General features: G+C 29.6%; 1 protein-coding gene across 1 annotated transcript; it reads left to right on the forward strand.

Moving 5' to 3' along the window:
* Positions 1–16,253: 16,253 nt before the first annotated feature.
* On the forward strand, positions 16,254–17,274 carry LOC143071065 (uncharacterized). Its single transcript, XM_076245141.1, has 2 exons — positions 16,254–16,420; positions 16,913–17,274. Exons 1-2 carry the CDS (start codon positions 16,255–16,257, stop codon positions 17,272–17,274), a joined length of 528 nt encoding a protein of 175 aa, XP_076101256.1. The 5' UTR covers position 16,254.
* Positions 17,275–17,591: the final 317 nt, after the last annotated feature.

The following is a 17,591-nucleotide window of genomic DNA, read 5'->3' on the forward strand; positions in this document are numbered from 1 at the left end:
TTTAATTTGAAACATTTTGTAGCAGGATGAGACATACCAATCTCACAATCTGTTTTTTGAAGTTATCGACATTTAGGTTCAATAAATTTATCAAATCTGATGGCAATTTTATTAAAGTTGGATAGAATCTGGTTTGTTTTTTTATGGCAAAAATACCATGTTGAATGGCAGTTAATGGGACCATTTCAGAGTCTTTTTTTTACGTAATATGTAATAAAACTAAACCACTGTTCCATAGTCTTTAAACCGATGGAAATATTATATAGGAATTATCTTAGTTTTTTTTGGTAGAGTTTTTTTTTTCTGACATAAAAGGAATACGTTTTCCACAATGAATTAATCTTATACTTGAAATTACAAATAATGCAGATTAATACTGATTTTGTAAGACATCATATACTTGATGATGCCCTTAAATAATGACTTTGATAGTAGACTGTGCTAAGGTAATTGTATTACCTTAAACTCAAGTGATTTAGATAATGTTGTACAATATATTGTGGCAACTTTATATTTGATGTTTTAATATTATTAAGGGTACACTTGTAAGAAGAAGTACACGAGAGCTGAAGTCAATGTTATTATTACCAATGTTATTTCAACTGATCGGGCGGAGCTTATGTTTTAATTTGAATAAGGACAGTCGATTTGAAGATGTGTGTGATAAGAATGATTGCCGTTATAATTATTTCTGATTTCTAATCACCTTTCACTGTCATGAAAGGAATTTACAAAACAATGACTGGACTTCATTGATGAGTTTATCCTAAAACACCTATCTATAGATAGACTGGTTTATTGTGAGCGAATCGGTTAAACTCTGCCCAGTCAAGTGAAATAAATCGAGTAATAGAATGTTGGTTGCTGTAAACAATCTAGTATGACGAAATTAATTGATTAATTTCCTGTGTAGATATTGCAGTAGGTGAATGTATTAATTATAACAACAAAATATTCAACATCTTAAAAAGAAAACCAAACTTTTGTACATGTTGTAATAGCTTTCTACAAATCATAATATACTTATATTGAATTATTGGTGTGAATAAAAGCATCACATTAATTTATGAATGTAAATTTTTCGAAATTCACACCTACTTATATTTGTCAAAGGTGCTGTTTGTCCAGTGATAATTTATGCCAATATACCGTATAGCAGATTATTTTTGCGGGTGTAAAATTTCACGATTTTCATTGAATAAGGTATAAGAAGTACTATGGCGCTTATTATTTTGGCGGATTATTTTGACGGATTCAAAACTTTTATAAATACCTTTGCATGTACAAATTTAATTTTGCAGAATTTATTTTGGCGACTTTGTTCTATCAGTGAAAATAAGCAAAAATTTACACCCGGTGAAAATAACCGCTATATGATATATGTGTTGTTAGAAATGATGTATGATGGTGTTATAGATTATAGATTTGTGTTACTGAATACTGCCATATTTGATGTTGTTAAATGCTTTGAATTTGGTGAAGAAACCCTACTACTTACCAATGAGAAATTTAAATTTGAATACCTGCATGAAGCTTTCATAAAAATTTATATCTTAAATTGGTCATTGTGTGCCAAGGTGACATAAAGTAGTCAACAATTAAATAGAATTTATTCTGTTCAAGATACTGAGGTTTATAGTGTATTCTGTAAACAATTAGTGTTTTACTAATGGTAAAATCTCTGATTTATCAGGAGCTAGCTATAAAATGTAATGTTTTTTAAACCAAAAGTGTCTAGAACACCCCTACCTTTTCAATTAGGACAGTTCATTTTAAGGTAGTTGCCTTGATAAGCCAGTTTTAATATCCATGCAAGAAATTGATTAGCACTTTCAGGGTCAAGGCTAAAAATCTTTAAAGGTATCATATGGCAGGATATATATGCTACACTTATTCTATTAAAAGATTTTTATTTAAAAACAAAGTACAGAAATGGTATTTATTGTAAGTGGACAACTCTTATATGTATGATGTAAAAATTCTTTTTGATTATGACATAAATATTATTTTTAGATATGTTTTGCTCTTTCATATTTCTTGTCTGAAATCATATGTATCTTGCCAACAACATTTTTATCTCATAAATAAATTATTGTTTAAAGTAGAAGCCTAGTTGTTTGAAAGAAATTCTAATGTGTAGTTCCCTGTATTAAGCATTTTATCAGCAATCAAAAAATCTTTGAGGGTAAAAAAAGAGAATTATTTCCAAATAACCAGTTTATAAAAGACTAGGTTTAATAAAGCCAATATTTTATCAAAATGTAAAATGTATTTTAAGTGTTTTCTGTATAATTGATATTGTTAATATCTATTTCTATGGTGTCTTAAGTTGTAAGTGAGGTTAAGAAATGTATAAATATTGTAGCTTCCATATTAGACATCAAACCATTATAATTATGATACATGGTGTTACGTTTAAGTTTACATTCAATGTATAGAAATTGTGGCTTAATAGCCAAAGGATAAAGCTTTATATATAGCTTACCACATGTTGTGTATATGTGTACAAAAACTACAAATATTGGTCACAAATTTGAGTGGACATGTTTTACCATATTTTATACACAAACATTTCTTAATCCATTATTTATTTACTATATGTGTGCAAATAATACCTTATTGAAAGCTATAGACCAAAACTCAACCATTTATGCCAGTTCTTGACCTATGTTTCATAGATTTTGACAATAATGTCACTGATTTATATAATTGCTTTCAAAATTGATGTTGTATGCAAGAACCAGCAATAAGTTAGACATTTTAGAAAATATTACTGAATTGAGATTATGAACTTATTTGCTTTATATCATGTTTGTTGTAAACTACAAAATTGATGTATTTCTAAAGTCATTTAAATTTTAAAAAAAATGATTAATAAATGAACCTTACAACATATTCATTATAATTATAAAACTGTGATAAAAGTAGGCATTACTGGATTTAATTAAAGATTTGTATTTATTGACAGTGGCATGTACTTAAAAGTAGTGAGGCATTTTCATACTACTGTAATTTCAGGAATTATTGCAAGCATATATTATTGTGATTTTGTCAATTTAGACTTAAATGGGATTATAATTTTTACGATTTTGAGAAAAATCCTGTTAAATTCATAAAAAATATTTCAAAATGCCAGTTTAAATTATTGTGTTTACAACTCTGTCGCATTTTTCGCATAATTAAAAACCTCGCAATAATTTCTGAATTTACAGTATATGAAGCTTTGTGACAACATCCTATTGGATATGTTTATTTTACTAACAGAAAAACAGCAACTGTTTTAAAATGTAGTCCTGTTATCAAGAATATTTTTTTTTTTTTATTCAATATACATTGTATCATATTTTTTGTCAAAACAACTGCATTCTTTCCTTTAATATCTGTATGTGTATATGATATTTACTTACGAGTGATTAAAAGAAATTCACTTCATGTTTGTGGCGTACATTATATAAGTAAACATGCATGACTGTTGTATGGTGTATTTTAAGTAAATCACATAAAATGAAGATATATATTCATATAGCCCTTCTTTCAAGTGTACAGTCATGAATCTTTATCGGTTATTTCATGCTGAAAAATCATGCTTTAACCCTTTCCTCCATTGATTTTATTTTTTTGCATACTTGATTCGCATAAGGATTTTTCAATAAAATGCTAAAAATATGCTTTAAAGTATTAATCCATTGCAAAAAACAAATATTTCATCAAATAAATTAAAGTCGGATATTCCTACGATATTACTTTTCATATAGGATACAAATTTTATTAAGACTACTGCAGACACTTTGTAGTCAAAGCGTTTCAACTGAGGTACTACACAGACGTCAAAAGGCGTCATTATGGAGTAAAGGGGGTGGCGTCAAAAGGTGTCACTATGGAGGAAAGGGTTAAGTAGAAGTATTTGAAACCTAGCTTGTAAATTAGTTTTTGGCCAGTAATTGATTTTTGTCAATGCAAATGACCTAAATCGAATGTTTATTTAACTTGTAAATTTTTAGAATTCATTTATAGAAAAAAAACCTAAATAAACCCAATTGCACAATGGTAATTAAAAACAAAAAATAACCATCTCATTACCAAAGAATATGTGAAAATGGAATGAAAAGTCTAAAATTGATGACAGCCTGCATCATTCACCATTAAAAAACATAAGTTTCTTATCAAGTATTTCTAAACTGTTTTTACTAGTTTGTAAATTATACATCCATGATTTTCCAAAAGGTACCCTTTTTTAAGTGACTGTGGTCATATGAATATTTAATATATCTGTTTCTATCCTGAAATATTCTCTTTTCAATAGTACTTAAACAAATTGAATGAAAAGACTGCCTGGTATTAAATTGAAAATAAGAATTGTTCTTTGAAGTGATTTGTTAGTCCCCTATACCAGAATCAGTATACAAATAATATTTTCCATAATAAGTTACTGTTTTAGCCATAAGTTTTTAATTCAAGTTCTTTTTAATCCCCTTAGCAAAAGTACTTATTAAAGAAATGTGGAAAGCTATTATAGCTGAGAGGAAACACAAATTTATTTATTTTTTATTAAGTTTGATTTGTTAATTTATTTTAAGTCCTTTATTTTAGTGATAATTAGTGCAATCTTTATATTTGTTGACTGTTATAGAATAACTAGTGATATTTTAAAGTATTTATGTTTCTCTTGTAGTTACTGATACATAGTTAATCATTAATGACATGCATAATGAAATCCATTATAAAATGATCTCATATTTTTTTTTTATATGAATGAGAAATTTAATGAATGACTTATTTACAGTGACTTGACTGATAGTGTTGCTATCCAACAATTGCAATTCATTCAAAATTTTGACCAAATTGCAATTTGTTTTATTAAACCAAATTGTTCAACTGGTCAGAAATTTGAACAAATTGTTCAGTCAAAATGTGAAAGTGCAAGGTGATAAAATAAATCATACTTACAATCCTATAAGACTTTAACTCCACTGTGTTGATGTTAATTTTAAATTAGTTCATCAATCTGTATAGTTATATATAGCTATTACCATACTAAAGGTGAATTGTTTTATTTGTAATTGCTATAAAAATGTCCAAACTAAGCTTTTATATAGTTTTTCTTTCAAAATGTATTCTATATTCATAAGAATCACACAGTATATGAATAAAAACATCATATTCAGTAAAATAATTTGTAAAATTGCAATATATTTGTAGGAAGGGGAGATAATCTTTTTTGGTTTCAAAAAGTCTTTATTCAAAAGAATAGTATTTTAGGTTATTTCCCAAAGGAAACTTATCAATAGCATATTGTTATTTCACATATAGTTTACTGAATATATGATGTATTATTTTAAATGATATATGATTCTTATAAATATAAAATCCTTTTCGAAAGAAAAACTATATAAAAGCTTAGTTTGGACATTTTTATAGCAATTCAAAATAAAAAAGTTGACCTTTAGTATGGTAATGGCTATAATATAACATAATTATACCAATTGCAACTCATTCAAAATTTTGACCAAATTGCAATTTGTTTTATTAATCCAAATTGTTCAGCTGGTCAAAAATTTGAACAAATTGTTCAGTCAAAATGTGAAAGTGCAAGGTGATAAAATAAAATATACTTACAATCCTATAAGCCTTTAACTCCACTGTATTGATATATTATATCATATATGTTATATTATAGCCATTACCATACTAAAGGTCAACTATTTTATTTTGAATTGCTATAAAAATGTCCAAACTAAGCTTTTATATAGTTTTTCTTTCGAAAAGGATTTTATATTTATAAGAATCATATATCATTTAAAATAATACATCATATATTCAGTAAACTATATGTGAAATAACAATATGCTATTGATAAGTTTCCTTGGGAAAATAACCTAAAATACTATTCTTTTGAATAAAGACTTTTTGAAACCAAAAAAGATTATCTCCCCTTCCTACAAATGTATTGCAATTTTACAAATTATTTTACTGAATATGATGTTTTTATTCATATACTGTGTGATTCTTATGAATATAGAATACATTTTGAAAGAAAAACTATATAAAAGCTTAGTTTGGACATTTTTATAGCAATTACAAATAAAACAGTTCACCTTTAGTATGGTAATAGCTATATATAACTATACAGATTGATAAACTAATTTAAAAATAAACATCAACACAGTGGAGTTAAAGTCTTATAGGATTGTAAGTATGATTTATTTTATCACCTTGCACTTTCACATTTTGACTGAACAATTTGTTCAAATTTCTGACCAGTTGAACAATTTGGTTTAATAAAACAAATTGCAATTTGGTCAAAATTTTGAATGAATTGCAATTGTTGGATAGCAACACTATCAGTCAAGTCACTGTAAAAAAATCGTACCAGCAAAACCATACTGGAAAATGTCATTCAAGTTTTGAAATCAAATTGTAGTTATTAAGGTGGTACTTAACACTACAAGGAGATAACTCTGTAAAATCAGCTAAACGTTTTAATTACGTTGTGTTGTTAAGGGAATATTAAGCTTCTCAGTGATCAAAATAAGTGTTTGTCAAACTGCTATATAACCAGTGTAATTTTTCTGATAAAATACTTGGTTCAATTTTTTTTTATATTTTTATATTTTTGTTAAAGTGTCAAAGTAAATACTTTGTTAAAATTTCATGAAAATTAAATGAGCCAAATTAATTTTAGTGAAAGTGTTAGGTACCACCTTAATGTGTTTTTTTTTTGTAATTTGTGAGCCAGTTTGATTCATTATTTTCATTTATTTCTCAAATATTACACAACATAGTGCTAATTAGATCTTGTTATATAATTTGCTGTTTCAGAATATAATGAATTCTGGGTAATATTTTAATAAAAGCATAACCAAATTGTGATTGGTTTACATGTTGTAAACAATGGAAATTCAACCAATGGCCTAACGTTATTTTTATTTTGGTGTACAAACAGTGAGATTACCCAAAGTCCTTTTGATTCTGAAAAGGCCAGTTACTGTGGAATAATCTGTATTCAAATGTAACATTACAATGATAAAAATTATCCTTGTTTTTATTCACTAAATGAACTTAAAAAAAAAATGAAACTGGAAATGATTATAGACAAATCAGTTTTCATTCTTTTAGTCTCCATTATTATTTTTCTATATATAAAGTGCTGTGAATTCATTATTATTCATTGGATATCAATTTTCGTGGGTTTTGTAGGTACAGTTGAACCACAAATATAAATGTTCAACAAATTACACATTTTCTATAGGTTTTCTACGAAGAGATTGGCTAAACCTTGAAGTCAGATATCTAAAAAATGAAAGTTTTCATCAATTCACGAAAAATTGATGCCAACGAAAATAAATGAAGCTACAGTAGATCATTTTTATTAGCTCACCTGGCTCAAAGGGCCAAGTGAGCTTTTCCCATCACTTTGCATCCGGCGTCCGGCGTCCGTCGTCGTCCGTCATCGTTAACTTTTACAAAAATCTTCTCCTCTGAAACTACTGGGCCAAATTTTACCAAACTTGGCCACAATCATCATTGGGGTATCTAGTTTAAAAAATGTGTCCGGTGACCCGGCCAACCAACCAAGATGGCCGCCATGGCTAAAAATAGAACATAGGGGTAAAATGCAGTTTTTGGCTTATAACTCAAAAACCAAAGCATTTAGAGCAAATCTGACATGGGGTAAAATTGTTTATCAGGTTAAGATCTATCTGTCCTGAAATTTTCAGATGAATCAGACAACCTGTTGTTGGGTTGCTGCCACTGAATTGGTAATTTTAAGGAAATTTTGCTGTTTTTGGTTATTATCTTGAATATTATTATAGATAGAGATAAACTGTAAACAGCAATAATGTTCAGCAAAGTAAGATTTACAAATAAGTCAACATGACCGAAATGGTCAGTTTACCCCTTTAGGAGTTATTGCCCTTTATAGTCAATTTTTAACCATTTTTCGTAAATCTTAGTAATCTTTTACAAAAATCTTCTTCTCTGAAACTACTGGGCCAAATTAAACCAAACTTGACCACAATCATCATTGGGGTATCTGTGTGGCGTGACCCGGCCAACCAACCAAGAAGGCCGCCACAGCTAAAAATAAAACATAGGGGTAAAATTCAGTTTTTGGCTTATAACTCAAAAATCAAAGCATTTAGAGCAAATCTGACAGTGGTAAAATTGATTATCAGGTCAAGATCTATCTGCCCTGAAATTTTCAGATGAATCGGACAACCTGTTGTTGGGTTGCTGCCCCTGAATTGGTAATTTTAAGAAATATTTTGCTGTTTTTGGTTATTATCTTGAATATTATTATAGATAGAGATAAACTGTAAAAAGCAATAAATGTCGGCAAAGTAAGATCTACAAATAAGTCAACATGACCAAAATGGTCAGTTGATCCCTTTAGGAGTTATTGCCCTGTATAGTCAATTTTTAACCATTTTTCGTAAATCTTAGTAATCTTTTACAAAAATCTTCTCCTCTGAAACTACTGGGCAAAGTTCATTATAGATAGAGATAATTGTAAGCAGCAAGAATATTCAGTAAAGTAAGATGTACAAACACATCACCATCACCAAAACACAATTTTGTCATGAATCCATCTGCGTCCTTTGTTTAATATTCACATAGACCAAGGTGAGCGACACAGGCTCTTTAGAGCCTCTAGTTTTGAATTCTGGGTAATATTTTTAAAAGCATAACCAAAAGGTTGTGATTGGTTTACATGTTGTAAACAATGGAAATCCAACCAATGGCCTGACGTTATTTTTATTTTGGTGTACTAACAGTGAGATTACCCAAAGTCCTTTTGATTCTGAAAAGGGCTATAGTTTTGACTTAATTTTCTAATTTTTATTATGAATCTCACAATTGGAATCTCATCTAGACAGCTCCAACCAAAACTTACTTACTTTATATAAGTTGTTAATAATTTTTTCATTTTAATCCATGATAAATTGAATTTAATGTTGTAATATATAAGAATAATGTATGTTGTCATGTTGTGTCTCATGGACAAAAAGCATGATTTTTATGCTAAATAAAAGAAGTGATTTATCATGTTTTCCTTGTATAACTATCAGATGGTTCCTCAATAGATTTTCTGCAATTGATCTCCTCTGTCCTGTCTGTTAAAAGCTTTGATCGCTTGTAGTACCATAGCATGCTCACGGTTGGGAATTTTGATCTCATGCCAGGTGAAACTAAAGACTGGAAACTTGGAATTTGCTGCATCTCAGTTAAGCACTTGTCACTGTGAGAAAAAGCAGACTGGTTGGCATATTTTGTCCAGGTAGGGCTATATGTCTTCTTGTGTATTGTAACATTGTGAATTAGTACACAATGTAGTAGGTTAAAAATCTTACTGAATTTGACAGTTTGGTATAAAGCAGATCATTAAAACATGTTCTCTTTTTTAATGTGCATTTGATGTTCCACTGGACAGGTTGTTTAACAGTCATATTCATCCATCCACTACATTAGATAAAAAAAAATAGTAATTAATAAATTTTAAAAAATTTGACAATACTTTTGCTAAGATACTTTTTGTTCTGACTGATATTTATTTTGTTTTTTGAAGGTACGGGTGAGAGTTGTTTTTTAAGAAACATGTGTCTTGACAGAGGACAACTTTGATACTTTTTTTAAACTTTCAAATAAACCTGTCTATTATGAATTATGTCATCCACTACAAAAGAAAAAAATCAGATTAGACCTTCTATGAAATTTGCTAGAAAATCTTTATTTATCAGACATAAACAAATATGACATGAAATGTACATGGTCTTCTATGGGTTCTCGGCTTCTTCCTGTAAAAGCGATGCCACAATACAATGAGAGGCATTCAACACCAACAATACAAAATATAAAATATGATTTGTTCCCTCTTTAACTAAATAGCTCTTGTCTTCATTGATGATTACGCATGAAAATAAAAGTCTAACCATTCAAACTTTTTTTTTTTCTTGACTGACAGGAGGCATTACAATGGTATTGCTTTCCTGGGACAATGACAGTCTACAATTTAAAAGTGTTCTGCTCCAGTTAATTTCTTGTGATAAATCAATAGTATTTTATCCTAAGTTGCATAACTAGCGATTTCATATCAGTTTAACAACTGCTTCGAAGCCCTGCCCTAGGGCAATGTTCACTGACTGAATAATTTTGCAATTTTAATGTAAAGTTTTCTGCTGAAGTTAGTTTAATAGGAACTTCTTTTAATAGATCAATAATATCTTTTTATAAAGTTTTATTACTATCAGTTCACTAACTTGATGAATGACAAGAATTGAAATCAATCTAATGACTTGGGTAATTCTTGAAGTATTCATGTCCAAACAGATTGTATAATGTCAGCAATGCACCCCAATATGGCCAACTTTATATTTAAGGAAAGGATTTCGTGAAATGCAATCCTAAAAATCCTAATGCTACTGACTTGATTTAATTTTCTTCGACATTTTATACTGAAAACAGAATATTGCAACGAGGTGAAATTTCTATAGATCCTTACCCGACAATTTCAAACGATTTATTAATGATGTATACTAAACTGAGATATTCCAGGAACAATAAAAACTCATCATAGATACCAGGATTGAAATTTTATATCTACTCCAGATGCGCGTTTCGTCTGCAAAAGACCCATAAGTGATGCTCGAATCCAAAAATTTTACTGGTACATATTTTTATAAAACTTTTCTCAAGAAAACCATTATATTAAGTAAACGGCACGTGACAAATGTATAGTTATGAACAAAAGAATATAAAGACTCCAATTTGAAATAAACAATTTGCTTAAATGTGATCAATTAATGAGAATTTGATATTAAATTTTAAGTTCACATTGGAAATTAAAAGCAATCTTCATTCGTCAGTGCCGACAAGTAAATTGATTATTCCCGTTTCTCTGATTCTTTGGCAATTTGACCCTTACTGGAACCATTGTTTAACAGAACTTAATAAACGTGTGGTTGTCGATGATATCAGTATATGATCGGCTGAATTTAAAGGACAACTTTATCAGTTCTCTGGTTGAATAAAGATGTGCTGATGGGTTTTGATAAAATTGTCAACTTTATACATGTATAAACTTTTACTAGGCGGTAATAATTCGACCTTCGAAAATTGAAGTTCAAGTAGTTTACTATTGCAGATGATAATCTCGTATATACCAACGAATTAAATTAACACTTCACATTTATTCCTATTTGTCTTCAAAGCTTTGGATATTGGCTCACTGCCTATTTGTATACCGGATTTGTAAATATGGAAAACCGTTTTTTTTTTTCATTTTCAATGCAATGAAGTTGTTCGTTATTTTTAACACCATTCTTTACAGAATTAAAAATACATATGTTAATATATTCTTATGCTATTTTACATATATCTATATATCTAATTGGATTCTTTACAAATTATTCAAAATGTCATTTAAAAATAATTCGTTTTCAGCGATACATCCTGGATCTTTGTAAAGTACTTTTCGCAATAAAGCTAACATCAAGACATGGGCCAGGATTTGAAATTTTGTCAACTGTTTTCGTATTTGTTGATATTTTATATTACTTGTAGGTAATTTCAAAAGTCATCATCCTATTTTAAATAAAAAGGTAAAATCATATTATTATACTTTTGGTACAATGTCACTTCTTATAAAAGGATTATTAGAGTCCAATATCACTAACAACGAAAAAACCCCGGATACTGCAATTGCAAACTGTAAGTATGTAATCTAACAGAGTGTTGTCATTGCTTATTCCAAATATTCCAAAAGATTAATTTCAAACTTTTAAAACGTTTTACAAAAGCAGATGTTTTTAAACATCTTGATTTTCTAATGAGTTCAATGACCCAATTCATAGGTGAAATGGTCTTACTTCTTGATGCGGATTTCACAATAATTGAAAAACAGCTACAACCAAGAAAATCAAAACAAAAATTTTCAAACATACGTCTTTCATGTTCACCTATGCATTCAAGTCAGATGAGCAGTTGAAGGTGTAGGGTACATGTCAAGGGGTCAGTAACACCCCCCCCCCCAAAAAAAAACCAACAAACGAACAAACTCTATGACATCTGGAACTAAGCATACTGTTTTCATAATAGACAGTATCGGTATCATATGTTAAGCGCTAAATCGAACGAATCCTGACAAAAAATACCCCTGCATCTCATTCCCCAAAGGACATAAACATTCAGAAACAAAGCAAATATATTTATTGACAAGGCTTTAGAGCAGTTCAGTCCCATGCAAATGTATTTTTTTTTTATCTCAATCTTTGTCTATTTTCCCTATCATGGATGTAAAAAAAAGAGAACTCCCTGAGAAATGAAGTAATTAGTTTGCTGTATGTGTGCTTAAATGTATTGATTCCCTTCCAACTTATCAAATTGACTGACAGTTAATAATTTACATCAAACTCATATGAAACACATTATTGAATTCTACTTTATCACTCTTATTCATTAGATAAATACTCGGTTTAGTTAAATGGTTGTCAATGCATATGTATAATTACGTCAAGTCAACAGATAATAATTTTTAAATTTTATATCCGGGTAAAATACATGGTATACTTATATCATTAAGCCGTTTAGATCAATTTTAGTAAACTTATCTTTTGATAGCCTGTATTCGAAATTGAGCCGAGGACTTGAATTAGACTGGATTTTCTATTTGATACGTTTTTCAGTTTAGTTCATATATCTTGAATATTGCGTCCACACTTGCCCCAACAAAAAGATATGTTCGAACGTTATGCAAATTTCAATGTAATTAACGATTGTTAGAAGCCGAAAAATTTATTTATCATAGCAAAATAAATAATTTTTATTAGCATTAGTAAAATAAAACAATCTCAGGTTTATTTACCATGTTTAAAAAGTATCAGATTCATAAATCGTTTTGCTAAACCCCATTGTATGTTTTTTTGTTAAATTTTTATGTATCTCTGCAAATAAAATATCTGTGTGTTTGTTTCCATGAAGTTGTTGCTCATTCTGTTTCATGAAGTAGAAGGTCACTCTGTTTCATGAAGTAGAAGGTCACTTTGTTTCATGAAGTAGAAGGTCACTCTGTTTCATGAAGTAGAAGGTCACTTTGTTTCATGAAGTAGAAGGTCACTCTGTTTCATGAAGTAGAAGGTCACTTTGTTTCACGAAGTAGAAGGTCACTTTGTTTCATGAAGTAGAAGGTCACTTTGTTTCATGAAGTAGAAGATCACTCTGTTTCATGAAGTAGAAGGTCACTTTGTTTCATGAAGTAGAAGGTCACTCTGTTTCATGAAGTAGAAGGTCACTTTGTTTCATGAAGTAGAAGGTCACTCTGTTTCATGAAGTAGAAGGTCACTTTGTTTCATGAAGTAGAAGGTCACTCTGTTTCATGAAGTAGAAGGTCACTTTGTTTCATGAAGTAGAAGGTCACTTTGTTTCATGAAATAGAAGGTTTCTTTGTTTCATGAAGTATAAGGTCACTTTGTTTCATGAAATAGAAGGTTACTCTGTTTCATGAAGTAGAAGGTCACTTTGTTTCATGAAATAGAAGGTTACTTTGTTTCATGAAGTAGAAGGTCACTTTGTTTCATGAAATAGAAGGTTACTTTGTTTCATGAAATAGAAGGTTACTTTGTTTCATGAAGTAGAAGGTCACTCTGTTTCATGAAGTAGAAGGTCACTTTGTTTCATGAAGTAGAAGGTCACTCTGTTTCATGAAGTAGAAGGTCACTTTGTTTCATGAAGTAGAAGGTCACTCTGTTTCATGAAGTAGAAGGTCACTTTGTTTCATGAAGTAGAAGGTCACTCTGTTTCATGAAGTAGAAGGTCACTTTGTTTCATGAAGTAGAAGGTCACTTTGTTTCATGAAATAGAAGGTTTCTTTGTTTCATGAAGTATAAGGTCACTTTGTTTCATGAAATAAAATGGTTACTCTGTTTCATGAAGTAGAAGGTCACTTTGTTTCATGAAATAGAAGGTTACTTTGTTTCATGAAGTAGAAGGTCACTTTGTTTCATGAAATAGAAGGTTACTTTGTTTCATGAAATAGAAGGTTACTTTGTTTCATGAAGTAGAAGGTCACTTTGTTTCATGAAGTAGAAGGTCACTCTGTTTCATGAAGTAGAAGGTCACTTTGTTTCATGAAATAGAAGGTTACTTTGTTTCATGAAGTAGAAGGTCACTTTGTTTCATGAAATAGAAGGTTACTTTGTTTCATGAAATAGAAGGTTACTTTGTTTCATGAAGTAGAAGGTCACTTTGTTTCATGAAGTAGAAGGTCACTTTGTTTCATGAAGTAGAAGGTCACTTTGTTTCATGAAATAGAAGGTTACTTTGTTTCATAAATTTGTTGATCATTATGTTTCATGAAACAACGATGAGCTTTTTGTCATTAAGTTAACAATGACAAATACTATTATAAGAGGCGGAGATGTAAACACATATAATGTTTTTACGAGATACCTTGACTATGTACTTTTTGAAATATTTTAGTGTGCACGCTTGCATAGAAAAGGGTTTTTTCCCAAATAAACTATATCGAAACCCCGGATCGACTGCTGATAGGATAGATAGTAGCAATATGTAGTTTTATAAGACATTGAGTTAAATTCATATGAGCTTTTCCGATAAAAAATCAATCTGCTTGTTGGCTTTCTATTGAAAAATATCTATAAGATGGGCAACTTAGATATAACAGAAAAACAAAGAATATATGTAGATATGTTAAGATTTTAAATGAATCTATCATCAGGATAATAAATTCTGATATAAATTTAGTTCTGTACTATAACACAAATGGTTTATGTATTCAGAAAGAATTTTAGACTGTGGCATGTTTACTAATTATTTTTTAGAAGTAATGTATATTATTGTTCGACGTAATTTAATTGATTTTATTGTAAAATAGGTGTGTAACGTATGAACGTTAACTGTGACGTATGAACGTTAACTAATGATCATGTGATATCTTCACTGTAATGCTGCAGAAATTGAAAAATGAGTAGATATAACTATGCAATGGAAAATATTAAACGTAAAACAGCTTGAAGAGTAAACAAGAATCTGTATGCGTAAATATCATGTATGATTAATAGTGCATATGCATTTATTCCTTTTTGTATAAAGCCTTTTAAATATTAATATAAGTATATGCATTTCATAATTTATGAAATCAAAAACTGCAATTTATTTCGGTAGCAGGGTATTATCAACAAATTAATTAAACAGGGTGTCACCTAAAATATACAAGGAAGTCATCAATGATTTTTTAATTACTGTATTGGTGCTTGGGTTTTCTTGTTGTTGCAGTTTATAAATAAATAAGTATAAATTTGGCCGCGGTATAAATTTTTGTGAATTTCAAAATAGTTTTTAAAACGGTCCAAACGGTTCTACATAAAACATGAATATGTGGTAAGTCCTGTCTGATGTTTTAAATTATAATTAAGATTATTATAATTATTATTACTCCTATTTCTTTTAATTATTTTGTATTAATGATCAGAAAATTTGTTGTTTTAAAAAAACAAGAAAGCAAACGAAAACAAATACAAAACAAAGGCAAATGTGTTTACAGAATTAATCTCAAGTAAAATACAAAACACAAATCAACAAAATACAGAAAATAAATAAAAAAGTGCAAAAACTAAGGTATTGATGATGTATTTGTAAATTCATATAAATGGATTTATATTTCAATTGGACCTTCAATGAATATGCAATATCTTAGAGGGTTGATTCTTCACTTTGTTTTTGTCTGGTTCAACAACATTTGCTATCCACCTTTTAAGCATTCTTGATTAAGTTATATTCAGTTAACTTCAAAATGAATGAAGCACTATTTAGAAATTAATCGGTCCCTTTTTTAATTTCAAACACTTTGTTCACCGAAGATTTCGCTTATCTTTATGTGATGACTACTTAGCAATCATTATAATACAGAAAAATAAGCAATTGCTACAGTAACCTAAACATTACAAAATTTCGTTTATAGATATTTCAAGATAGAAAACAGTGATATTTGTAATAGAGATATGCCACCTAAACAAACTTCAAGCAATACATAATTATGTATATATATTTTTTTCAAAATAACATATTAACGTTGTTCAAACTATAGGTTTAGTTATCGGACTTTTCATAGTTTCATTGGTTTCGCAGTAAATAAAGATTAATTCACAATTCTATTACAAATTTTGCAGGAAATCCGTTTGTTTTACCATTCTAATCTTAAAATTATCCTATGGAAACATACTGAATGAGACACATGGCATGCTGGACGCAATGACTGTTGGTCCTGTGAGACACTTCTTACAAAAAACTACGACATTTGAACCAATTGAAGTACCATCTCTTTCTATAATCAGGCAACTTAAGATAGAGTCGGAAAATGATCACAAACACAAATTGAACGACAATTTAGAGGCTAAAGAAAGAGGTAAGTCCTTATATATAAAAAGTGCGTTTAAGTCATTTTAACAAAACAGATATATTAACTCCACAGCATAGTTATTCTGAACTCAGCCTTTGGTACTTACGATCGTGTCTATAAAAAAAATGATAACAACAAGTTATAAATGTCAAAAGTCCGAAGCACTTTACTGGATTTAGCGCATAGTGATGGCAGTGAATCAAAAGCACATAATAAACATATGCATAGCCGAAAAGCTATTAAGTCAGGTGTTTGTAACAATAATTTACTTAAAACCTTTTCTTTATTCTTTCTCAGACACAAATATTGAGTTTGAACAGTAGCAATACAATTAAAAATATGACGTCGCATATCTTTCGATGACAATGATCGTAAATGGTAGTGCTATCCATAAAAACGTCTTAGTCTTTTGAACAATTTGATTATTAATGGTATCATCTTAACATTGTAGAAACATCTTTGAATGTTGTATTTATCGATACAAAATTTTATTTTTAGGCATCGACACCCCCGATGGTAATCTAACTTCAATGTTTGGACCACATCTTATCACAAATATGGAATCAGTTTTGATACATGAACAAGGGTTTATTTATGAAGACATTGTGTATCGTGCGCTAGAATACGCCACAGAAGATTTCTCATTCACAACAAGTCACCAAACATCGGCATTTACGACTTCAACTGAGATGGATTCAACAAGTATGTTGACAGACACAACGGAAACTACAACTGACATGGGTCCAACAAGTATGTTGACAGACACAACAGAAATATCAACAACGCCAGGAACCACCGTTAGACAAACAATGCAATTAAAAAAGCGACGAAAGAAGCGAAGTATCAAAAAGATATTGTAAGTGTCAAACCTATATCAAAATACAAATAATATTTATTTTCACTAACTTCAAAGTGTGAATTTTCTACTTACGGAAAAGATTACCTTAGCTGTATTTGGCAAATTTCTCTTATCCTCAACGCTCTTCAACTTCGTACTATATTTGGCATTTTTAACTTTTTAGTTAACCAGGCCAAAAGGGCCAAGTGAGCTTTTTTCATCACTTGGCGTCCGTCGTCGTCGTCCGTCGTCGTCTGTCAACTTTTACAAAAATCTTCTCCTCGGAAACTACTGGGCCAAATTTAACCAAACTTGGCCAAAATCATCATTGGGGTATCT

The sequence above is a fragment of the Mytilus galloprovincialis genome, chromosome 4 (assembly GCF_965363235.1).
Source record: "Mytilus galloprovincialis chromosome 4, xbMytGall1.hap1.1, whole genome shotgun sequence".
NCBI lineage: Eukaryota > Metazoa > Mollusca > Bivalvia > Mytilida > Mytilidae > Mytilus > Mytilus galloprovincialis.

What these genes read in the sequence shown, in the direction of transcription:
- LOC143071065 (XM_076245141.1), top strand. Translation starts at nt 16,255, where the DNA reads ATGCTGGACGCAATGACTGTTGGTCCTGTGAGACACTTCTTACAAAAA. An exon ending in TTTAGAGGCTAAAGAAAGAG is followed by an intron (nt 16,421 to 16,912) that starts GTAAGTCCTTAT and finishes TTTTATTTTTAG; the next exon opens with GCATCGACACCCCCGATGGT.